General features: G+C 28.0%; 3 protein-coding genes across 3 annotated transcripts; all 3 read right to left on the reverse strand.

Annotated features, from left to right (window-relative positions):
* Window positions 1-1,186: 1,186 nt before the first annotated feature.
* LOC124912147 (6,7-dimethyl-8-ribityllumazine synthase, chloroplastic) lies at window positions 1,187-2,995 on the reverse strand. The gene is made up of 8 exons (XM_047452710.1): window positions 2,741-2,995; window positions 2,561-2,658; window positions 2,378-2,473; window positions 2,178-2,273; window positions 1,882-1,960; window positions 1,646-1,692; window positions 1,513-1,572; window positions 1,187-1,394 (listed from the first exon to the last, which is right to left on the reverse strand). Exons 1-8 carry the CDS (start codon window positions 2,913-2,915, stop codon window positions 1,353-1,355), a joined length of 693 nt encoding a protein of 230 aa, XP_047308666.1. The 5' UTR covers window positions 2,916-2,995; the 3' UTR covers window positions 1,187-1,352.
* Window positions 2,996-12,350: 9,355 nt separating this feature from the next.
* On the reverse strand, window positions 12,351-14,371 carry LOC124912886 (trihelix transcription factor ASR3-like). Its single transcript, XM_047453523.1, has 2 exons — window positions 13,313-14,371; window positions 12,351-12,810 (listed from the first exon to the last, which is right to left on the reverse strand). The coding sequence occupies exons 1-2, from the start codon at window positions 13,967-13,969 to the stop codon at window positions 12,418-12,420; spliced, it is 1,050 nt and encodes a 349-aa protein (XP_047309479.1). The 5' UTR covers window positions 13,970-14,371; the 3' UTR covers window positions 12,351-12,417.
* A 6,371-nt stretch (window positions 14,372-20,742) lies between these two features.
* LOC124911868 (BTB/POZ domain and ankyrin repeat-containing protein NPR1-like) lies at window positions 20,743-22,924 on the reverse strand. Its single transcript, XM_047452400.1, has 4 exons — window positions 22,178-22,924; window positions 21,360-22,095; window positions 21,124-21,297; window positions 20,743-21,040 (listed from the first exon to the last, which is right to left on the reverse strand). Exons 1-4 carry the CDS (start codon window positions 22,712-22,714, stop codon window positions 20,817-20,819), a joined length of 1,671 nt encoding a protein of 556 aa, XP_047308356.1. The 5' UTR covers window positions 22,715-22,924; the 3' UTR covers window positions 20,743-20,816.
* Between the last annotated feature and the right edge of the window lie 2,001 nt (window positions 22,925-24,925).

Genomic DNA, 24,925 nt, shown 5'->3' on the forward strand with positions numbered 1-24,925 from the left:
TCACAAAAATAAAATAAAATTTGCGTCTCGCGATTTCCGGTTGCGTCTCGCGAATTCCGGTTGCGAGGGTTGCGTCTCGCGATTATAAACTTTTCGCAACGGGCCATTTTCGTCCAAAAGAAAATGTGATCATTAACGTATTTAATTTTGTTCGCTATTCAAAAACTCATTTACCTTGGTCTTTAAAACTATTTTGTTAAATTTCCCTTTTATTTTATTATTAAGACTGATATATAATTTAAAAGTAAAGTTAAAATATCACTCAAATAAATTTCAAATTCATTTAAAAATATATTATTTCATTTAACAGTTATTTCATTTTAATGAAATGAGTGGCCAATTACAAATTATAAGCACAGTCATACAATCTTTTGATATATTAGAGTCGGTATATAATTTATTTAAAAAACTGAAATTATTTGATTTAAACGTGAAATATATTAATTAAAAGTGTAATAGTTAAAATTATTATTATGTTAATATTATTTACACGTTAAATTTAAATAATTGAATATATAAGACTAGATGATAAAAGAAATATCAAACTGTTGTGTCAAGTTCACATATATAATCCCAAAATATTAAAATAAAAATAAAAACATCTTATTAAATGATGTCTACAAATAAATTCACATAAATCCAGAGATAATAGTTAGAAATCTAACTATTGTGTCGGCAGGCCAAAACCATGACACAACATTTAATTAAAATTATTTATAACTTAAAAACTAAATATTTATATTATTACAAAAATATTTTAAAAAGTAATAATTGTTACATTTATAATCCTACAAAAATAGTAATAATTAAAAAAAATATATATATTATAAAGATGCAAAAGAGTTCAGGTAAATAATTATATTAATGATTTTATTTATTTAGGGTGCAAAAGTATATATATATATATCACTTATATTTTAGAATATATAATAAAATTATTTTGAACCGGGCTTAAACCTAGAACAATTCAGCATACAAATATTAATTCAAGTTCAAGTGTAATATTAATTATATATATATATATATATATATATATATATATATATATATATATATATATATATATATATATATATATATATATATATATATATATATATATATAATTAGATCGAATTAAAATTGTTTCCATTGATTTTTTTATAGGTTTGATTCTATTTTGCTTAATCTACTAGTTCTAACTCTCCCTTCAAATTAAACACATACATAATTGAGATTTGAAAAATAACATAGAAGTTATTTATTTTTATTCTTTGCTAAAAGCAGAAGTTATTCAACACCACAATGAGACATGAAACAGCCAACCCTCTGCAGTTTCTTTATTATGAAGGTGAAAATTCAATCCAAAATGATTAAGGCTTTAGATGGTGCTCAAACAAAGATGCCATCTCAATCTGCAAAACAAATCCAAACAAATCGCAATAAATCAGTCGCGGATCAACTTCAAACGCAGTATGACACACACCATTGAAGTGATGAAGATGAAAAATTTCATGAACTAATAAAACTTACAGCTGTAAGAGCGGTTTCTGATCCTTTATTCCCTGATTTACCTCCAGCGCGGTTTAGAGCCTACACACAAAAGAGAAAACAATGATTATCGTTGAAATGAAGATTCCACTGTGAAGAAAAAATTGTATAGTACCTGATCCATGTTTTCACATGTCAAAACACCAAATATGCAAGGAACACCTGCAGTTAAGTTCCATGAGAATGACATTTATTCGAAACATCTCAATTCCATCTCATAACCTTGTTTAAAACAGTGACTACCAAATCATCATCATACATGACCTGAACCTTGTTCAAAACAATTCAATACAAAGGCTGCTGCTTTTATTCTAATCCCTTCATGGGATTGAAAGTGAGTTAAAAACAAACCTGAATTTAGACCAGCTGTCATAACTCCAGATGCAGCTGAATTCGCCACAGCATCATAATGCGTGGTATCACCTCTTATCTATTATTCATTACATATGAATGAATGAATGAACATTATAAACCATTATGACAAATTTCAGTTGGATGTTTGGTTCTTTTGTGAACCTGTCAAATGAAATCTACATGGGTTCTACAAAATTTGTGATCATAATCTGTTAAAACTATAAATATGGCTAACTTTCTTCTAGCCATTTCACTTTATTCTATGATAATTGAGAAAGATAGCGAAATCATACCACAGCTCCAATACACAAGATTGCATTATATTTGCGAGTTTTTCCCATCCTTTCTGCAACTAGACCAATCTCAAAACAACCAGGAACCCACACTACCTGATGAAAAGAAGAAAAACATCTATTATCATTACTACATTTTCAAAGGCAAAATTGAAACAATTGGAATCTAAGATCTACTCATCAAAGAAGAAGCTTCTTACATCAATGTCTTCTTCTTTAACTGAATATTTTCTGAAAGTATCCAAAGCTCCCTCTAATAAGGGTCTTGTCACAATTTCATTAAATCTGGCTACAACCTTTGCAACCCAATATAGAATGGTACCTTGTTAGAACTCTGAGCAATTCAAGATTCATCAAATTAAAATAGAAAGTTGGAAACTGACAACAGCAAAACGTAAACCCTCAGTTGCAGTAATGGGTCCAGTTAATTGCCGGACAGCTGCGGTTCGCACGATTGAAGACCTTGAACGAGCTGGGTTCTCTACAGTGTGATTAGGCGACAGATAATGTTAACGATTTGGAACAATTAAAAGAATCGAGAAGAGATTGGAAGACGGATCTACCTCCAATTGGAGTAGAATATGCTTTGATCTGTAGTTTCTCAGGGGCAAGAGACCATCCGCTTCGAATGAACCGCGGGGTAGTATGGGAGCAGAAATGGATGTCATTTGAAACCCTTTTTCCGGCTAAGGTGGCGGCGGCGGCGGCGACGGTGGCGGTACCAAAAGCGGCGGCCATCTTATTACAGGAGTTAGGTCAGTGCAAGTGTTTCAGGTTGGGGCTTTATCTACTTTCGTTGACTATATTTTTCAAGATGATGGGTTTATTTGAAAATTTTGAATTTATTTGATTAAAATACTTTAAATATATAAATACTTTAGTATTGGTTAATAAGACAAACTTTTTTTTAATTTTTAATTTTTTGGAAATTGTTTTGTGTAACCGTCTAATTAGATATTATAGATCAGATCTGAACAAGTTTATTTACTATTTATCTTGAATATAGATAATGTTTTTTATTTAGATTAAATTTATTTAAAATATAATTTATTAATAAATTCTAATAAATACAATTATGAAATCAGATCTAAAGACGAGACAAGTAGGCATATATATCCTCTCTTCTAACTTATTATGCGCTTGATTAAATAGTTGAGTGTTACATACTGTTTGGGTGAACATAAATATTTTGAGCGATCGAAAAATTATCTGATAAACAAATTTTATCTTGACATACTCAATTAGTCTTTATTCAAATAGATAAAAAAATCACATTTTTTACATTTCGTTCAATCATAGTTGTATCCATTGAAATTTTACTGCGTCTTAAGATTTACTTTAGACTTTTCCTGTGCAACTTAGGTGGAAGGCAAAAAAAAGGCCCCGCTTTGAACTCTCCATGTGCAAGTTAGGTGGAAGGCGAAGAAGGTCTCTTCCGAGCCTTAAGCCATCGGTGAGATACCACACGGAAGAGCTAGAACTCTAACTGGATTGAAATTATTTAAATACTTTTTTTAGTTTAGAGTTATAAAATGTTTAATACTATAAGAAAATATTTAAAAGAGTATTATAATTTCATAAAAATTAATGCTTAAGAAAAAAATATAAGATATTTTTATTATAAATTAAATAAAATAAATGATGGGTTATACATATACCAATTTTTAACTTTTGGTTATGTTCTTTTATTTTCTTGGTGTTTATTTTTTCTATAAAAGATTAAGAATACAAGTGTCATTATTTATTTATTTTCATATTTTTCCTCTTTCCTAATTTTCTTGTATCACTCTACAAGTTTGGTGATTGTATAATAAAAGCTTGATTACAAATTTTTAAGGTTTCTCAAGCTCACATTCTGTCAAATTTTCTTTTTCAAAGTCTCTATATGTATTCAGTAAATTGGTTTAGTGTGTCAATAAGTTTGCTACAAAAATAATTAACTTAGAGTAATTTAAAAATAAATATTAAGTCCATAAAAATAGCTTGAACCAGACACTTAATGAGAATTTTCCTACATAAGCATTCCCTATTTTCACTCAATCAACTTAGTTTCTTTAAGTGTAAAGAGTTGCATAAGAAGACAATAACAAGACTTAAAGTGTAAGTAAATTGAGTGATATCTATCAAAATCGAATCAAACCTACTACATTCTGATTTTTCATTTGTTGAAACCAATTTGATTTCTATAAACAGTTTTATTCGAAAAAAACGATGATTTAAATTAACCAACAAAATATCTTTATGTTTAGAAATTTGACAACAAAACATAGCATCTATGGTTCTTTTGGTGACATTATTATGCTGAGTTCAATTCTAAGTCTAGCTATAGCAACAAGAGTTGTTGTAAATCTTATGGAGTACATTTGGGTATTTGAAAAGAAAACTAAACAACTTTGATCGCAAAAAATATAGTAAAATTTCAAAAAGAATAGATAAGCTAGAATGAAGTTGGATGACATACAAAGTAAATTACCGAGAACTCAAAATCTTGCCAATAAAAGAGAGGAAGAAAAGGAGGCGTGGACAAGATTTAGAGATCTATGTGATAAAAAAAAGATTTGTAAAGCAAAAATTTAGAGAAAACTAGTTTTCATTAAAAGATAAATATACTTCTTTCTTCTATAAGAGAAATGCTCTTCAAGAAACTTCAGGAACAAGTGCTCATGCTTACTAATTCCAATGGAGAAAAAATACAAGGACAAAAAGCAATTCATGATGAAGTTATCAACTACTACAAGGGATTGATTGATACTAAACTAGATACTGCAGTGTCAAAATATAACCTCACGTTGTTTCAACAGATTATTCAAAGAAAAGTTAGCTCAAAAAATTGCATCTAACTGATATAAAAAATGAGTTCTAAAGAAATGAAAATAATATACTATTTTCAATGAAAGGAGACAAAAGTTTAGAACATGATGGTTTCAATGTGAGCTTCTTCAAAGAAAATTAAGACATTGTTGGAAAAGATGTTTGTGATAGTATTTTAAATTCTTCTAGTATTGAAAAATGTTGAAGTAGTGGAATGTGACAGTGTTGAATTTGATTCTCAAAAATTCAATCTAGAAAAAATTAAGGACTTTCGTCCTATTTCATGTTGCAACGTTATGTACAAAATAATTTCCAAAATTCTTTCACATCGTTTTAAATTAGTCATTGATAAACTTGTAGAATTAGGGAAATCAACATTATGTTCTATTTCCCATAATGCGAAATTTATTAAAAGGATATTGTAAGAAATCTATATCACCGCGTGTGGTTTTCAAAATCGATATAAAAAAGCTTTTAACTCGATCAGATTAGACTCCATCCACAAATTCCTTTAGCAATAGGGTTTTCAATCATTTTTATTGAATGAATTATGCAATGTGTTTTACCATTCACTTTGTGGTAAACATGAACGACATTCCTGGATGCTTCTTTAAGGGTGAAAGGAGAGTTAGGCAAAGAGATCCTCTATCTCTTTACCTCTTTGTCATGATCATGTAAATTCTTGATTACATCTTTAAAAAGATCATGAGAAGTCATATTTTTAAATTTCACCTGTATTGCAAGGAGGAAGCTATAACTCATATATGTTTCACTATTGATCTATTTTTAGTGATTCATGAAGATGTTAAATTTGTTAGTACAATCAAAGAAGCACTAACCAAATTTTCAAGTATTACAGGTTTACACATCAATGAAGATAAAAGGCAAGCTTTATATGGAGGGGTGAAGGAGGAACTGAAAGAAAGCATCGTCAACATCACGGAAATAGAAGAAGGTTCTCTACCAGTGAAATATCTCAGAGTTCCCCTATCATCTTGACAACTCCAATGCTCACATTTTAGACCACTAATTGAAAATGTTAGAAAAATTGTATTGAGATTGGCAACTAAGAAATTGTCTTATGTAGGAAAAATAGAACTCGTGAAAAAAGTTATAATGATAATAATTGGCTAATGGGAGCATCAAATAGTTATTCCAAAAAAGGTTATGGTTGAAATAGACAGAATCATGGGAGACTATATATGGGGTACACAAGACAAAGGGAGAAAAAGTCAAATGGGAGAATATTTATACTCCCAAAGAAGAATGAGGTCTAACCTTTGAGAATAAAGAACATAGCACTCACTATACGTCATCTATGGACACTGAAGTAGAAAGCTGATTCTTTATGGGTAAAACGGGTCATATGAGATTTATGAAAGGAGAATCAAGCATCTGGACATGTGCAATCAATGATCAAATGGCATGATCACTAAAAAATCATAAGATCAATTAATGATGCTTACAAAATGATGTAGTGCACCATAGGAAATGGAAGGGGTTACTATTATGGCATGATCATTGGCTAGAAAGTAATCCCATTGTATTAAAAGATGAATTTCAAGGATGCAGAATCAGAAGAAGTTGTCTAAGATTCTCGGTTAGAGAAACTTATGATGGAAAATATGAATCAATTATGAGGCAAATTTTAGAAGGAGACAAAATTCTGAATTTGATTAGTAATTTGTAGTTCAATAAAAGAATTGACAATCTATCTTGGGAAATAGAAAGTTTGTTGCTAGTTTGGCATGGAAAAACATTAGAACAAAGGAACAAGTGGTCGACTAACATAAAGTAATCTGGTCTACAAATATAATTACTCGACACCAATTTATCATTTGACTGATTTATAGGAAGCTGAGACTGACGATGCGAAATAGAATTCACAAATACATGAATATACCTGATGTTAATTATCTAGTATGTGAAGGGAACGAGGAAAGCATAAATCATTTATTTGAGGAATGCTCTTTCGTATATATACTTTGGTCTAATTTTCCAAGGAATATGAACATCTTAAACTTCCCAGGAACATAGAATGAAATCAAAGAAATTATAATGATAAAAGGGAAGAGAGACAACTTCTACACAAATTTGATGGAATGCTTCTATGGAGCATTGATCTACAATGTATGGAGGGAAAGAAATAAAAAAATTTATAGTACAATACGCAGATCAATAGAGAAAGTCTGAGAAGATTTAGTTGCAAACGACAATGCACTAATTCATACTTACAAAGGAATTCAGAAGAATGAAGAAAACTAGAGCTTAATTACAAATATGTAATATCTCTTGTGGAATAGTCACCAGCAAAATCAAATTCAAAACGTTTTAGGCAGTTTTTGTTTATTGTAATTCTCTTTGTTGTTTCTAATTTCGGTTTGTTGTTTATTTCTTTGTCAAAATTAGAGCTTGTCTATGTTTGATCTTAACTCTCGAACTATTTCTCCACTTTTAAGTTTTTTATTAAAATGCCACTAAACTATTTTTTTATAAAAAAATCTTATGAAGTGAATAACAAAAAAGTTATTACTTTTAATAAAATTTTGAAATAAAGTATTACATAAAAAACATATTATAATATAAAATAATATATACGTAAAATATTATCATAATTTAGTGATAATATAATTATATTATTTTATCAATTTCTTTATAATATATTATAATGTCTATATATTCAATTTATCATATGTAATTCTATATATCATTTAACACAATCCTCTCATTATTTTAACTTGGTATTATAGTCTTATATTCGTTCTTGAATATATAAAATCTCAGTCTTTGTCTCAATTAATGGTTAATGGTTATTTTGGCCAATAATGGAGGACTATAATAATTTATTATTATATATTTTTAGTAATATATTTTTCTTTTAGATGTTTATGTTGATGTTCTTATTTTCTTCGACTATTATATTTTATTTTATTTTTCGGTTGTTGTTTAATCCCAATAGTAAATGCCTATTTTGTTGGTCTTAATCTAATCATATGAGATTTTTGCAAGTTATTTAGTCAACACACTATCATTCTATCGTTGGATAAATCTCAACACTCACAAGTAACATTAAAGTTCTTTCAGTTGTTGTTTCACCAACATGCAATGCCCATGGGAACCTTCTTCATTGGTTTATTAGTCAACACATTATCATCCCATTGTTTGATGAATCTTAACACTTACGAGTTACGAGTAATTTCAGAGTTATTAAGTTGTTGTTTCACCTTAGTAGTGAATACAATGAGATTTCAACACACTATCATCATGTAATTGAATGAATTTCAACACTCAAGATTTTATCATGCTTGAATACCATAAAATTAATATTTCACAATCTCATTTTCAACCTTAAGTTATCCAATTCTTTTTTATCTTGAGTTTGAGAAAGAATGTTATAATAAAATATATATATATATAATAATATATATATATATATATATATATAAAAAGTAAGATATTATCACAATATTATAATAACATAATTATATTATTATATTAGTTTCATTATCAGTCTAATTAATGTCTATATAACAGGCATGACCTATGTAACTCAATATATCATCAAATACAATATTTCTCATTCTGTTTGTATTGGATGATATATTGAGTTACATAAATTATGTCTAATATATAGACATTATAATAAATTTATAAGGAAACTGATATAATAATATAATGATATTATCATAATATTGTGATAATATATCTTATATATATTATTTTATATTATAACATCCCTTTTGAAGCTCAAATAAAAAGATTTGGATATTTGTATTAAACACGAGATTGTGAAATGTTGATGTTATATTTTTTAAACTTGATAAGTTATTGAGTGTTAAAATACATTCAATTACAGAATGATAATGTGTTAACTAATAAACTAACGAAAATGTAGAATCATATGAGTGTTGAATGCTAAGGTGAAACAACAACTGAAAGAACTCTCATGTTACTCGTGGATGTTGAGATTCATTCAACGACGGGATGATAGTGTGTTGGCTAAATAATTAGTCAAAATTTTGATATGATTGAATTAAGACCAACCAAAATATAGATATTAACTACTAGGATAAAATAATAACTGAAAAAGACTTGAAGAATACAATAGCCGAAGAAAATAAAATATCAACAAAAACATTTAAAAAAATATTATTAAAAATATAATAATAAATTATTAGAGCATCATCAATAGTTAAAATAACTTTCATAAACGCGAAATACTATAATTTTGTATTTAAATTAATAAAAGTAATATAATAACTTTGTATTTAAATTAATAAAAATAATATAGTAACAAAATCAAATCAATTAACCATATATACTCTAACATCCCTTTTTTTTAAGAAGAAGAGTTGCCCAATGTTCATATTGACATATTCTCACAAGTAATTGTTTCAGATCTGACTTTCATTTGAAAATGTCCTAAATAATAAAAAAAAAAAAAACTCAACAATTTAATTTTGGAAAAGATCAAAGAAGACATTGTAGTTATATTCAAGTTCAAAATTACAATAAGTTAGATTCATCTGAAAAGAACATTATGAATAAAAGTGACTCAAAATAATTATACAAAGTTTTTAGCCTCTATAAAAGAAAATAAACTATATATATAGACAGAAAATAAGCTACGAAAATCTATACATTATATATAAGCTTATTATTATAAATAATTGACTGTACTACTTACTATTCTTTTCCACATGCAGCTAAATATATTTTCCTTTATCAAATGAAGATGCCCTATCAACAACTAAAAAAATAAAAGAAATAAAAATTGTTTAATGTTGGTTATTTGAGTTTTTATTTTTATTTATTTTTATTTATTTTTAATTATTTAATAAATAAAAATAAGTTAGATGAGTTTTAAATTTATTAAATTATTATAATATTTTCTTATTTAAATTTTATAAAAATAAAATAAATTTATTTTAATATTTTAGTTAATAAATAAAATAATTTGATGGTTAAAATAAAATATATAAGTTTTGAACAAATGTTTTTTAAATAATCAATTAATTGTACTTTTATAAAAAATTAAATTTTTAATACAATTTTTTATTTATCATAATTCCCTAATTCAAAACATAAATAACTTTTTTTTTATAGAACTTACTTTTGCATTATCGGGGAATGACTAGTATTTGAAGACTTTTGGAGTATTACTGGGATTCATTGGATAATACTCGAATCTTTAGGTAGTTGTTGCAAAGTTTGGATGGATACGATAAATGTGATAAACCTACATATATATTTGGGTTATTATCCCAATTATTCTTTGATGAACTATCTGATTAGAGAGAAATCATCAAATTTTCAAAGATCGTAGTTGTCCGATGCGTATCATTTATAATACTATTATTATTATTATACTTCCTGAGATTCGTTTAGGAAAACCATTAGATTCTGTCGTGAGTTAATCGTTCTTCTCAAGAATTTACAAGCTCGATAATTTATTAAGTATTTTTTTAATGTCATGTTTTGTTTAAACGATTATTTTTTATTTTTAATATATATAAAATTTTTTTAAAAAAAAATAGCTGTTCTTTTTTATTTATTTATTAGTCTTAATCAAATAACATTTCATTTTATATTTAATATCTTTTAAGTTTTTATAAAAAAAATACAAATCTTTTCAAAATCAGCTAGTACTGAATTTATTACAATAAAATAATACTGAACAAGAACTAAATAAAATAAAAATAGGTGGAGTTATGAAACAATGTCTGAAATTAACTTGAATTACTAATAGACAAAATAAATAATAATAATAAAAAAAAGGATGGAATCATTACGTGACAATATTCATGAGTACAACTGTAGTACTGAGTAGGTACAGTAAATATTTAATTTGATATTATAACTCTGTTTGTTTAGTCTCTATTGGCATCGGTTAGGATTGAACCTTTTTACGAATAGGGTTGTCGTTTTCAAAATTTGCATAATATAAAAAACAAACAGTTCCTTAAGGGATGGATAAAATAGTAATTACATGTAGAAATATATTAAAGAGGGAAGATGATATAATTGACCGGTCTCCGTTTGACCGGTCTTTTGGGGATGGGATCCATACTTTGTTGCTCTGCCACCGGTCGGCTCCACCACACCAGCTGCATTACTGCCACTGCCAGTTCTGAATTCTGATCGATCTCTCCGGCCAAACCCACTTACATAATATATTATATATATACCATCATCTACACATGATTTAACTAGAGTTTAATCGGAGTTAATCATTCGATTCCGAATCCGAAAACGCTTTGAGTTGAAGCGAGGCAAGACAGATAACCGTGGTTATAGTTATAATGCTAATACTGGTTGCTTAAAAAAAAATTAATTTTTTTTACAACTCATTTCATTTCTATACAAATCCTTTAGTACCTTACAATCTCATCTCAAATTTAATTTCACCAAATTGGTGGACATTTAGATTGTACATTTTTTACTCTTAAATAATCTTTCGGGTAGTAAAGATAACGTATGTAAAATGACTAGAGTTTTTATTTGGTGTTATTTATTTTTGATGTCTTTGTTCTTCTTTTTAGTATGTTTTTTTGAATTACTTCTTCTTTTTAGACTTGTTTGTTGTTCATTTTCTTATTTATTTAAGAATGTTTTATTCATTTTGTTTAAACAATTTGTTGTAATGAAATAAAATTGTTCAAAAATAAAATGTTTGGAACAAATAGAACTTGTTTGATGTTATGTTATTTTATAATTTATTGGGTTTTTTTTTTTCTAAATATATATTTTTTATAAAATAAATTAGGTTAGTTGAGTTTAATTAGTTGAATTATTATAATATTATAATAATAATGTTATTTTGTATTTAAATTTTAAATTTTATTAAAATAAAAAGTGGTTAGTTATTATTATCACTAAACTAACTTTTTTTATATAAAATATTATATTTAGACTTATCCATGTTATGTTATTTTATAATTATTTTAATTCCAATTATAATTGTTGTCCATTTATTAGAGTATTTTGATACTTTGATGGATAGATTCATTGAATAATTAGATTCATTGAATAATTGAAAAAATAATTATGGGTTAGTTTGATTCTTCTTACAAGTGTGAATAAGTATAGTACAAAAAAATATAAGTAAAACGTATAAAACATACTCAATATTAGTTTTTCGAACAAACTGAATAATTGACTAACTGTGGTTCATCTATGAGTTAGACTCATGAGAAATCGCAATAGAAACAAAAAAAAAAGATGGGCATTTTAGAGAATACTTAAATGACTTTATATACATTAAAATCATATTAATTAATATATATATCTCAATCATCATGATAAAATAAAAACTATTGATTTTTCTCTGATTATCATGAGAAACAATAATATGGAGTTTTTTCTCTAATAAATTAGCTAGCTTATAGCTAGGAATTAAGAAGATCAAATCATGATGATGATGAATCAATCACTTGGATGAACTTGAAGGTTGATGATGAGTCTTGTTTGAAGCCAATACAAGAATTGAATTAGCAAGTTTATTAACAGCTTCAACCAAACCATTAATTCCTTGTCTATTAATCTCTGCTTTAGATTCTTCAATCTGCAATCTCCTTTCATGTAATCTCACCAAATCTCTATGCCTTCTTTCCTCTCTTTCTTCACAAGCTTTAATGGCTTCTGCAATTATCGAAGCACTTCTCGAAATGGCCTCATCAATATTTGAATTTTTATTACTATTATCATCGGTATTACTTTCTCCGGCCACTCCTCCGGCAGCATCTCCTTTTCTCCTCCTCTTTGTTGCCGGCTCCGGCGAGTCTGAATCCTCACTTGTGTCAGAATCTATGCTTCCAATGATCTAGTTGTCCATATCCATGCACATGTAAAGAATTCAATTGGTTCATAACAAAATCAATATAATTAATTAATTAATTACTCTTTTTTTTAATTATATATATTTAAATTAAATTATTAATAATAAAAAGGGGACATCCACCATTAATATCACTCAATGTTGTGGTCCCAATTCTATGTTAGTTTTTATAATTCAATTTAGGGTTTAGGTCATCTAAAAAAATAATTTAATTTCTATAAGTTTTAGATAAGATAAATTGTATTAGAGATTGGAGAAAATTATACTAGCTAGGGTTTGTGAATATACTTAGCAACATTTTATTTACCAAATAAAAAAAAATATTTAAAAAAAAAACATGTAAATATTTTGTTACAAATTTGATCACATTCTAAATATAATAAAGTCTCAAAACATGTAAATATGAATTGCAATTTATGTTTTTAGGGTTTTGAAAACATTATAAAAAATAATTATTTTTGTAGATGGTGGTAGAGACAAAACTTACAGTGGCCGCCGGCAATGGCTGAGAATAAACTGGCATTGCAGATAGCGGTGGCACAAGAGGCGGCGCCGGCGCCGGCGGTGACGGTTGCGGCGGAGCAGGTAATTGAAGAGGTAAAACTGGATTTGTGGGGATTAATCCAATGGAAGAAGAAGAAGGAACAACAATCTGCTGTCTCAAACCTCCACCTTTCTTCTCTACAACCGCCATTAATGCTTCATAGATCTGAGGCAACATATTTGAAGGAAGATTCCTTTCTTTTCTCTCATGTTTTTCAATATTCCAATAAGAAGATGATGAAGATATTAAGACATGAGTTTCTTCATGATGATCTGCTTTACCTTTCTCCAATCTTCTTTCATAATCCCTTACTTTCTTGAAATCTCTCATGAGATTATCCCATTTATCATTGCATTGATTTTGGCTTCTAAAACAACCATTTTTCCAGCAATAATCTTCGACCCATTTCCATCTGAGTTCAGTTGGTTTTCCTCTGCCGGTTGATAATTGATCAGTTGTTGTGTTATCTCCAATTATTCTTTTCATTCTTCTTTCATCATCCATTTTCTTTGCTTCAATCAGAATCATTGTCTCTTGTACAGTCCAGTTTCCTTTTCGATAATCTCTCAAACCGCTGCTGCTTCCTTCATTAGCCGTCATCACATTGGAAACAAACAAACAAACAAACAAACCCACTAACAAAAATTTGATCTTTTTCACATATCCGATCTGGGTTATTCTCAAGAACAACAAATTATTAAAAAAAAACAAATGTTCAAAAGAAAGAAAGTTAAGAATCTTCAATCTTTATAGGTTATAGCCAAAATCTATAACCTATTGATTCATACCAGTGGGAAGAAAGTAAGATAATAATTAATTACAGAGAGAAATCATAAATATATATATATTGGAAAAGGCTAAAAGGTTCAAAGGTTGAAGCCAAGCACATATATCCGTTCAAACTGACACTTGAAGATTTCATAAAAGAGAAGAGATTAGAGAGAGATAGAGAGAGATTTGTGTGCCTGCAAGTTAGGATGCACGTGCCTAAGAGCAGCGATCATCATTCGATTTTGATGCTTTTATTGAGTATGTGTGTTTTAGGGTTTAATGATGTTTTTATTAGCCAATGAGATTAATTATAAGGGTTAATTAGAGAGACCCCAAAGTGATTTGGTCTGTCTGTTTGAGAGTACAAAGGAAACAGAATCTATGTGAAAAGAATGAAGGGACAGCTGGTCTTTCATTTTTTTATAATAATAATAATAATAATGCTAATCATTTGCTTAACTACACTACTAATATAAAATAACTCAATGACCAATAAATTCAAACATAAGTTTGATTCACTTTAACCTAAGTTTATTCACCTTTATTTTCGTGTACATTTATTAGATTTCAGCTTATATTTAATTTATTTGTTCTGGCTTATTGGATATAAAAAAGGAAGCTACAAGAAAAAAATGCATTTAAAGTTTAAACGCAAAATTAGTGTAAGTAAACATTATACGCTCGAATTAAACATCAAATCAAACGCGCCCAACTACTTAAAAGTGTTTTGATTCCCGCCCGTATGAAAAAAAAATGTTACACTCAAATTGTATTGATCATTAGTTTCATAGAGTTTGTTTGGTCTTTGAATTTTTAGATTTTTTTTAAAGAATTTTTGTTTAAAATTTAACTATCATTTCATCTATCTAATTATTCTTTTTATCTATTAAAATATCAAAATATCTATTATTAACCCACAAAAGAAGAGAGAGAAAAAATATAAAAGTATTTTGATCAATTTTAAATTTGTTATTTATTGAAAAAGATTCATTTATATTAAAAATGATGAAATTTATTTAAGAAAAATGGCAAAAGCATAGCATTAAGAGAAAATAATTAAAAATAAAAAAGGTACTCAGTATGTTATGAAGTTCATAAGTCATCGAAAAGAACTATTAAATCTCAGAAAGAATTATAATAATAACATTATAAATGATACACATTATACGACTATGATTAGTGAAAGTTCGAGGATTTCTCTCAAACCAGATAGTTCACCAAAATATAATTGAGATGGTAATTCAATTATGTATGCATGTCATATTAGTTGCATCAACCAAATTTCTCAATAACTATTCAAAGACTTGAAAATCACCCAATGAATCTCAGTGATATTACACAAAAGACTTCAGATATTAGTCACCCATCAATAATAAAAAAAAAAACATAAAAGTGTTGAGATATTTATCCTAGAAATAGATTTATTTTTTTTAATTATCAAAAAGATTTTTTTCTTTAAAACTCAAAAAATCATTTCCACAAACGATATCATTGTTTCGTTAATTTTATTTGCTCCTAACAAGTTTTTTTTAAATATTAGACTTATTTGGATTTAGGATATTTAGATAAATTGGTATGTTATGGGTCATTGCAAGTTGTGTTATTATTAATATTTAATATATTTTTTTTAAAATATATAATATTTTAATTGATAAATTAATTAATCTCATTCAGATAAATATATTTAAAAATGATAAAATTTTAAAAATGGTTTAAATGATACTTACCCAACTAGGCTTAAGTATACTTAATTTATTTTTAAAAGAAAAGATAACATCAATAATAGTAACAATAATAATATTATGTATAAATTGGTTTAACCAAAATATTTTCCCTTTTATATTTGAATTATAGAAAATTTTAATTATTAAGACATGAGTTTATAATGTATAAATGTCTTTTTTATTTTGTTTTTTTAACTTTCATTCATATATATAGTTGAACGGTTGAATCTTACTAATGGTATTGAATAAGATTATTCGATTAGTTCGATTTGGACGGATTAATTGATTTCATTATCCCTTAATTTTCATCCTCTTTTTTCATATTTAATTGTGATTGAAATATTTTAATTAAAATAAAAGTTGGTAGGCTAACATACTCTATAGATTCACTAAACTAACTCAATCACATTGATCTAGGCATCAACAAATTAATGTAAAGTGTAAATGTTCACTTCTCATGTAGGCTGATTTCAAATAATTATAGTTAACATTGTATGAGAATTTTTTTATAAGCTATTTTCAACAATTTAAAATATTAAAACATGGTACATTCTAATTAAATATAGTAAATGAAATCTCACATTTTAAAACACTAAATTCTCATAAATAACAAAAGAATTAACATTTTCAAACATTGTCTACACTTTAAACACCAGTCTTAGACTATAATCAAGATAACTTTGGGAATGGACTTTATTTTGCTTTTCAAATAATCACTTAATAAGAATTATGAATTGTACATTTATATTATATATTAAAAATTAATTTTAAAATGTGATTTAGGGGGGGGGGGGCAATATCGTCATTGGAGGGGTTCGGAGAGACCAAAAAAAGGGGGACGAAAGATTGTTAGAGTGCCACGTCAGCAGACTTTTGAAACACTTTTTCCTGGGACTGTCCTTCCAGCTAAGGGGTAGTGAAAGTGGTGGGCCACCACAAATTGCAGGGTTTCTTTGACCAGAAGAAGCTTTGACCCAATTAGAGGACAATCCAAATCCAATCCTCCGAGGAGAGAGAAAGAGAAAGAAATATTTAAAAAAAAAATTATATGTCCTTTTTTGACACGTCACTTTCGCTCTCCACTTCTGGATTTTAGCCTGTCTCCATTTTTAGCGTACAAAGAAAAATATCAAATAGGAGTTAAAAAAAACTTATTCCGGTCAATTTTCACTTTTCATATGTTTTTTTTACTGTGCTCAATATATTCCTATGTAGTAATATTGATTTTAATTACCATGGTTAAAAGGAGTGTGATTGGGGGAGGGAAATTGAGAGAAAATGAGAGAAAATAATTTTTTAATAAAATTTATTATTTTTTTAACGAATTAGATTGCGTCACGTCATTTTTTTCTCAAATTTTCTTTGTTAAATGACATTTAAAATACAAGTTTGGTTGTATTCAATTTATTTGAAGTGTTAGCGTTAGCATTAAGTGTGTTTAATATACTTAATCGATATATATTATTTAACTTATTCGTTAAACGATCGTGAACGAAGACTTAAATCTGAATCATTTAGCTAACCCATTTCAACCAAACTTTGATTCTTCTTATTGGTTGTGATTGGGAATTAGTTATTGAGACAAATAAGTTGAATTAAACAGGGCTATGTGATATTAACAAAAAAATAAAAAATAAAAATATTTTGTTTAAAAAAAACAAATATTGAACAACTTAATTATTAAACATACCCAATGAGACACCAATGCAAATAATTAAGCTATATGTTACTAAACACATTATAACAATTAAAAACACAAGGGTAAGCTTTTGGAATAAACTAAATCAAACTTGATATTTAGTCTAATTATGATATTGACTATAATAATATAAAATTTATGTTTATTTGATATGTTTAAAAAAATCATAATAATAATAATAATAATAATAAAATATAAATCATGATAAAATAAATAATCTTATATAAAAGGTGAATTAAAAAAATATATATTTACAAATTCATTAAAATAGCTCAGTAACTAATAAGAGTGATTTTTAAGATTTAAAAATTACGAATTTTCTAAATGAAACTCATGACTATATATAAACTATACTGTCATGCTAACTTAAAATAAATGTTCAAAAATAATTCAAAAAAATTCTTAAAATATATCAAAGAAATAAATAAAAACCTTTTTACTTCTAATTTTAATATTTATTTAACATTAACGCAATTCTAGCACATGAGCATCCAAAAACGCTTGTGAGAGATCTAATAAAGTGATTTGGGTTATATTTATCCTTCAATGTGAGTTTGAAAATATATAAATTTGTAACATTTTTAATACAATTTGTCACAATATTATGTCATATTACACTTATTAACGACGAATGAATTGAACACAAAAACGACTTGTATGTAGTAACATAATATACATTTTTTTTTAGGTATTACTGATTTTAAAGAGCAAAGTATGTTGCAAAGTATCTCTGAGATTTATTTTAAGGAATTGTTGGACATCTTCTAATATGTATACTATTTAAGTTAGAATGTAATTTGAAATTTTACTAATCACGTTTTATTGACAGAAGATATTCTTTGTTATAAATAGATCAAATCTGATTATGGCTTATTATTGCATTAATGTTATGTTTTTCATCTTAAAATCACCTCTCTTTTGAGAAAAAAATTATATAGTTTATTCTATGTTTATAGGTGGTTGATTTTATGGTAGTACAAGCATATTTTATTGCAAAGAAATAGATTAGCTATTATTTGGACCATTTAGTCTAAATATATAATAAAGTGATTTATGTTAGGTTTATTAGAGAAATGATTGGGAGAGAAGTTAAGAGAAAAAAATTGAGATGAAATTATGTGGCGCAATTTTATTAGTCGAAAAATTAATAAATTTTTTCTCTTCTTTCTTCTCTCTTCACCCTTATCCTTTTTTCGGGGCCAGTGATATAGGGACACGTCATTCACTCTCCCAAATTCTCTCATCTATCACTCTTTTTTTATTATTTAAATGTGAGTTGTCATCATTTGAATATCTTACAATAGCACATAACAATTAGAGATGATTACATCATTAGAAAATGTATAAATTTGTCGATATTTTTGTTTTAGCGTATAATTGTTATATCTCTGCTTAAAAATTGTATATACAACGTATAACGTCTTGTTCAGATGTGAACACTTGTTTGCGTCCTACTATCAAATGTTTAATCTCTAAACTACTGGACCAAGAATCAAAATATTATTAACGGTCACATTTATACCTATATGTGTAACTAAACTTTTGACATTATACCAAGTATCGTTCCAATATATTAAATAAAAAATATATAATTTTACTTTATTTTGACAATTATCCAAAGTAATTTTAATTGACAAAATAAACTCCTACAAAATACACCGTTTTATTGAGGTGTGAAATCTCTTTAATATTCATAAAATAAATTATGTTGTTATTCTATATTGTAAAAAAAAATGGATTTGATGGTAAAAGATCTTTATCATTCATATATATTACTTTCCCAACAATTATTTGGGGACCATCTAGTTGTATCAATTTGAAGAAATTTTAAAAAGGAAATCTAGGATGTCCTCAGCTCATTATGAAGTTATGTTCTTACTTTAATGATTGAAGTTTATTCATTGTTATTTCTGCTGTACATAATTATGTTTTGTGTATATAACTATTTAGTTCATACTTTTTTACATTATTTTAGTTCTTTCATGTCCAAAACTAATAAGGGTCATTTTAGCTTAAACCTAGAAGAATAAAAACAACAAATAAGTAAAAAAAAAAAGCAAGTACTTCTCAACTATATATTAAAAATGACACAATTGTTATTTGAGGTTTTTTCAAATAGACAAATTGTCTAATTATAACGTATTATTTTTGTCTTTTTTTAATTAATTTGTCACGTTATTAAATGAAATGATATATAGAGACGTTTTGAACGTATTATTTTTTAAATTGAGTATTATTTTCTAGATTTACGTATTATAATTTGTCGAAGTTGATTTAGGTGACTAGAAAATTGTAAAATTTAAGAAAATATTTGAGAAAATTTGAATAGATATAGATTTTTTTATATTTTTTTTAAAGAACTTCGTAACGATACAACTTTTTGAATGGTTTATCAATCCGAAAGAATTTGTATTTTAAATTATGTATTTTTTCGATATATATAAGTTCAAAATTGCCGAATACGATTTGATTACATATAAAAATGTGTGAGAATAATTGAAAAATCGAAGAAAAAAAAGAATTACTATTTGATTTACAAATGTGATAAATTAATTTAGAAAAGGAAACTATTAGGTTAAAGTAAGGAAACGAGTATTCATTCGTAAAAAATCTTAAATGACTAAAATTGTGATAATTTAAGTCTTATATGACAAAATTCAAAGTTCAAGTTTCATTAAGTAAAAACGATCCAAGTTCAAGTCCCAATTATGAATTGGGTCATTCAAATTAATATTTTTTAAATAATTTGGATATTAATTATAAACAAATTATTAAAATAATTATCTTGAGCCCAACCACTAGTAAAAGAATATTGAAACAAATTTCATTAAAAAAAAATTAACCATAATTTGTTTCTTTTAAGAGACTAACTCAAATTTTCATCCACAATACTCCATGACTCGAATGCTTTTTTACAAAATATTAATGATGAAGTATAAGGTGACTGGTAAAAGGGGTAAATAATACTTTAACCAAACACATTCATAGTGCTTTGGTTTCTTGAATTTGTGTTTGGTCTTGTTTGTTTGGATGTGTGTGCTTAGCTTGGTTTGTTTTGTTTGATTGTGTACTTGATTTGAATGGTTTTATTTGTATTAATGCATTTGGATGTCTTAAACTTTTAAAGGATATTTGATATGAGACTCTCATTACTATGCTCTATTGACCTATTAGTCTCCACACTTACCATTAATTTTATTACAAATTAATCTTAAATACAATTTTCAATCTTATGAAACATTTCTTACAAAATTCAAGACAATCTCCGAGATTTAGAATTTACATTACGTCGGAGTTGAGCCTTATCCTTTGTAAAGGCCTTTTGAACATCGTCTTTAAGTTCCATGTATCGCGCCCTCTTGATTTTCTGCTCTTGTTGAGTCCCTTTCTCAAGATAAAACAGATCCGGAAGGTCATCTTCCATGAAGTCATCCAACACTTTCGAGCAATGTGTGAAATAATGCCGACCCATTTCCACTAACAATCAATCAATTTCCGGGGTCAAAATTACAGAATTTATTTACACTCATAATCATGAATTCACGACAGTAAATTATTACCTGTTTTTGATAGAGTTTCTATTCTTGATAGAAGTCTCTTGTTCTTCATAATGGGTGTTTCATTTAGATCAACCTCCCTTGAGTTACCATTTGAAAACTCTGATGTTGTCTCTGCGTGAGCTATCTCCATGGCTAACTTCGCCTCGATTGGGAAGAATAATCGCGCAAATGCAACTGTATGTAACCATAAAATGATTAAGTATTGTTCATTTGTATAATAAATTTCAAATTATTACCTCTGTTTTCAAGATATATCAGCTTCATGTGCAGATCATCTGCTACAATTGGCGACGAAGGAGCCATCATCGGATTACTGCGTATCTCCTTCTCCAAGAGATCAACGCAGATGCGATCTTTGTTAGTTTCCTTTCCTTGTTCTGTTTTCGCTAGATAATCCTTCGGCCTAGTTAGTCTCCTGCAAATACTAACACTGCTCCTTCCATCAAACGTCAGGTCAGAACCTCGAGCTCCTTTCGTCAACAGCGATACAATTACAGAAGGTTCCTTTCGCATTGCTGCAGCATGAAGAACTGTATAACCCCTAGCGTTTCTAAGATTAACATCGGCCAAACCTAAACTAAGAATCTCCGATACAACCTTAGGATCGCAGTATGATGCAGCATAATGAAGAGCACAGGCTTCGTCTAAGGTTACATTAGATTCCTTCAATAGAAGTTTCATCAACTCGACATCATCTGAATCCAGTGCTTTGTGTATTCTTCTGATTTGCTTTTCCTGTAATGAATCTGAATTCTCCTCCGATTCAGATTTGGATTTTTGACGCAGTAATCTTATTTCATCAGCGATTTCAATAGGAAGCTCTTTCTCGAGAGAAATTCTGTCAAGATCTGATCCAACAATTCTTTGGATACATTGAGAAACAAGTTCATTTGATTGACAATGGTAAGCAACGAGAAGAACCGGTATGATATCTTCCACATTAGCCTTGCTAACGAAATTGAAAAGACGAATCTGCGAATCAATTGAATAAACACAATTTAGGATTTAGAAACAAGTGATTGATTGATTATACACAGAAGAAACTAAAACTAACCTGAGAAGACGATGCCAAATCAGGAATTTGGAAAACTGATGAAGCATACATCAATTCAACAATAACATCAATTGCAGGTCTACACGAATCATGAGGACACAAATGATCAACACAAGTTGATACCTCAACAGGAAAGGGCTTCAGTTGTCCAGTATAGATATAACTTAAGAAGATAAGAAATACATCATATCCAACTCTACCATAAGGTAACAACAAATCATTCATGGAGTAATTAGGTTTTCCATGTTTACTCATATCCTCAACCATTCCGTTATCTTTCTTCTTGAAATGTTCATTGAAATATTTACTCCTAGCTGCTAATACGCATCGATGAACTCCTACGGAGATTCCATCGACGATGATATCAGCATCAGTGTAATCCGTCATCATTAACTGTTCTAGATGAGAGCTGAGATTTGTTAGACTTATGGTTTCTAGATTGGAATTACCAGTTTCGGAGCTAATTGATCCTCCATTTGATAAATAATGAGGAGATGAAGTAAAACTTATCGATGATGACGGTTCAGTCGAATCCATTCGATCGAGAAAAAAAAAGAGAGAGAAGACCTGAGATTACGAAATCATGACTTGATCGGGAAATTCGGAATCAATATCGGATCATCCTCTGTTGAAATCTATGTCGCCGGCGGCTAGATCCAGGGAAAGTGATGAGAATATAGAAGAAAGCTTTTGATTTTGAAGAATATTGAATTCATTCATACAAAATCAAAGTCAAGTAGCGAGTCAACGAAGGAAGCTTCGCGGTATATGGTTAATGGAAAGTTGGATTTCTTATAAATATGAATTTATTCTAGTCCTCAAAAAGAGAATATTATCAATTTAAAAATCTAACCAAAAGATATTGAGTTTTTTTAAATTAATTAAATAAGATTATTTATTTATTAAAATACTAAAATAATATTTATTTAACAAAAAAATATATATATAGAGATTTTTATCATTACATATTAATACTTATTTATAATTTTTTTTCTAAATTTTGAAAAATTACCAATATGGCCGATAATTTTTTAAAAGCACGAAAACACGACTTGAACCCAACACAAAAAATCACGTTAAATAAGGTCATGTATTTTGGGGTTCGGATCGAAATCAGGTCGAATATAGATCGATTTGAAATGACTCAAAATAGACCCGTCAACTTGTTTACAAATTTTTTAGAGTTTTGTGCTTGTTTTTTTCGGGAAATTTAAGGAAATGACCCCACTGATAGGCCTAATAACGGATAGTGCCAGCGCATAAATTAAATAGCGTTGGTGACCCTTTTTTTTCTGACGAAAATGCCCCTATTGCGTTACGCAACGCAATTTTTTATTTTTTTATTTTTCAAAAAATTTTAATTATGAATTTTTTTTGGAAGAAAATGGTCCAGTTGCATCACGCAACCCCAGTTGCGTCACGTAATCGCGTCACACAACCCTAGTTGTGTCACGCAATCGCGTCACACAACCCCAGTTGCGAGCAAAAAAAAAATCTCGCGATTTCGGTTGCGTCACGCAACCTCCGACATGGGAAAAATCGTCCAAAAACAGTTAAAGGGGTCACCAACGCTTTTTTTAATCTCTACACTTTCCGCAATTGCCCCCTTTTTGAGGGTCATCTCCTCAAATTTCCCGTTTTTTTCTACTCACTCATTCATTTTCTTTTGTTTTTTTAAGTAGATTTATTTAGATTCATTGTTCTTTTGTATTGATGTAATTTTAATTTGAAATAGAGAGTCGAAAGATGGGATGTTAATTATATCGTGTTAAACCGTATTGAATTCGAGTTAAGTCATGTCAATCAGATCAATGTAGGGTTCGGATTAGTTACAAATAAAATGTCTTGTTCAAGTTAAAGATTTTAACTTGAATTACTAAATAGTGAGGTTTAAATTAGTATCGCACGTTAACCTATCAACCTGTCATCCCGAACCCGACCTGAATTGTCACTTGAGTGTCTATATTAATTACCACAGTTCAATACTCAATGTATATTAAAAATGATATAAAAAATAGTGATATTTTATTTATTTATTTAAAATTATTACAAGTAGGATTGTTATTTGAGTTTTTTTAAATGATAATGTATATTAAAAATGATAAGAATCGTTTAAGCTCAACGACAAGACATTATAAGGAAAAATGTAAAAATAAAATAATTCAAGCACGTTACTCAACATATTATCGAGTTAATGAATTCTTAAAAATAACGAATAACTCTCCGATCTACGCCACCGGTTTTCTAAAACGAATATGAGAAAACATAATAATAATAAAAATAACGAATAACTCTCAGATCTACGCCACCAGTTTTCTAAAATGAATATGAGAAAGCGTCATAATAATATAAGTATAATGATACACATTAGACGAACACGATCATTGAAAATCCGACGATTTCTTTCAAACTAGATAGTCCACTAGAAAATAATCGGGATGGTAAACTAAATATGTATTCTTACTATATCAGCCGCTTAAATCGAAACTTCACAATAACTACCCAAAGACTCAGACATCACCTAGTGAATCATAATCACACTTCACAAAAAAAGACTCAATATACAAGTCACTATTGACAATGCAAATGTAAGTGAGTCATTAATTCCACCACCATATGACACATACGGCGCCGACTTCCCACAATGCAACATTTTTCCATAACGCACAAAAATCCCATGAGACTCTCCTATAAAATCAAGAGTCTCCCAACCGTCAATTACATAAATTCCATAAAATTCATTAATCC

Source organism: Impatiens glandulifera, chromosome 8 (genome assembly GCF_907164915.1).
Source record: "Impatiens glandulifera chromosome 8, dImpGla2.1, whole genome shotgun sequence".
NCBI classification, from domain to species: domain Eukaryota; kingdom Viridiplantae; phylum Streptophyta; class Magnoliopsida; order Ericales; family Balsaminaceae; genus Impatiens; species Impatiens glandulifera.

Coding starts and splice junctions, on each gene's coding strand:
- LOC124912886 (XM_047453523.1), bottom strand. CDS start 13,969: ATGACGGCTAATGAAGGAAGCAGCAGCGGTTTGAGAGATTATCGAAAA. Junction 12,811..13,312: donor AGCCATTGCCGGCGGCCACT/GTAAGTTTTGTC, acceptor ATGGACAACTAG/ATCATTGGAAGCATAGATTC.
- LOC124912147 (XM_047452710.1), bottom strand. CDS start 2,915: ATGGCCGCCGCTTTTGGTACCGCCACCGTCGCCGCCGCCGCCGCCACC. Junction 2,474..2,560: donor AGGGTTTACGTTTTGCTGTT/GTCAGTTTCCAA, acceptor TGGGTTGCAAAG/GTTGTAGCCAGATTTAATGA. Junction 1,961..2,177: donor TCTTGTGTATTGGAGCTGTG/GTATGATTTCGC, acceptor AATGAATAATAG/ATAAGAGGTGATACCACGCA.
- LOC124911868 (XM_047452400.1), bottom strand. CDS start 22,714: ATGGATTCGACTGAACCGTCATCATCGATAAGTTTTACTTCATCTCCT. Junction 22,096..22,177: donor ATTTGGCATCGTCTTCTCAG/GTTAGTTTTAGT, acceptor ATTGATTCGCAG/ATTCGTCTTTTCAATTTCGT. Junction 21,298..21,359: donor GATATATCTTGAAAACAGAG/GTAATAATTTGA, acceptor GGTTACATACAG/TTGCATTTGCGCGATTATTC.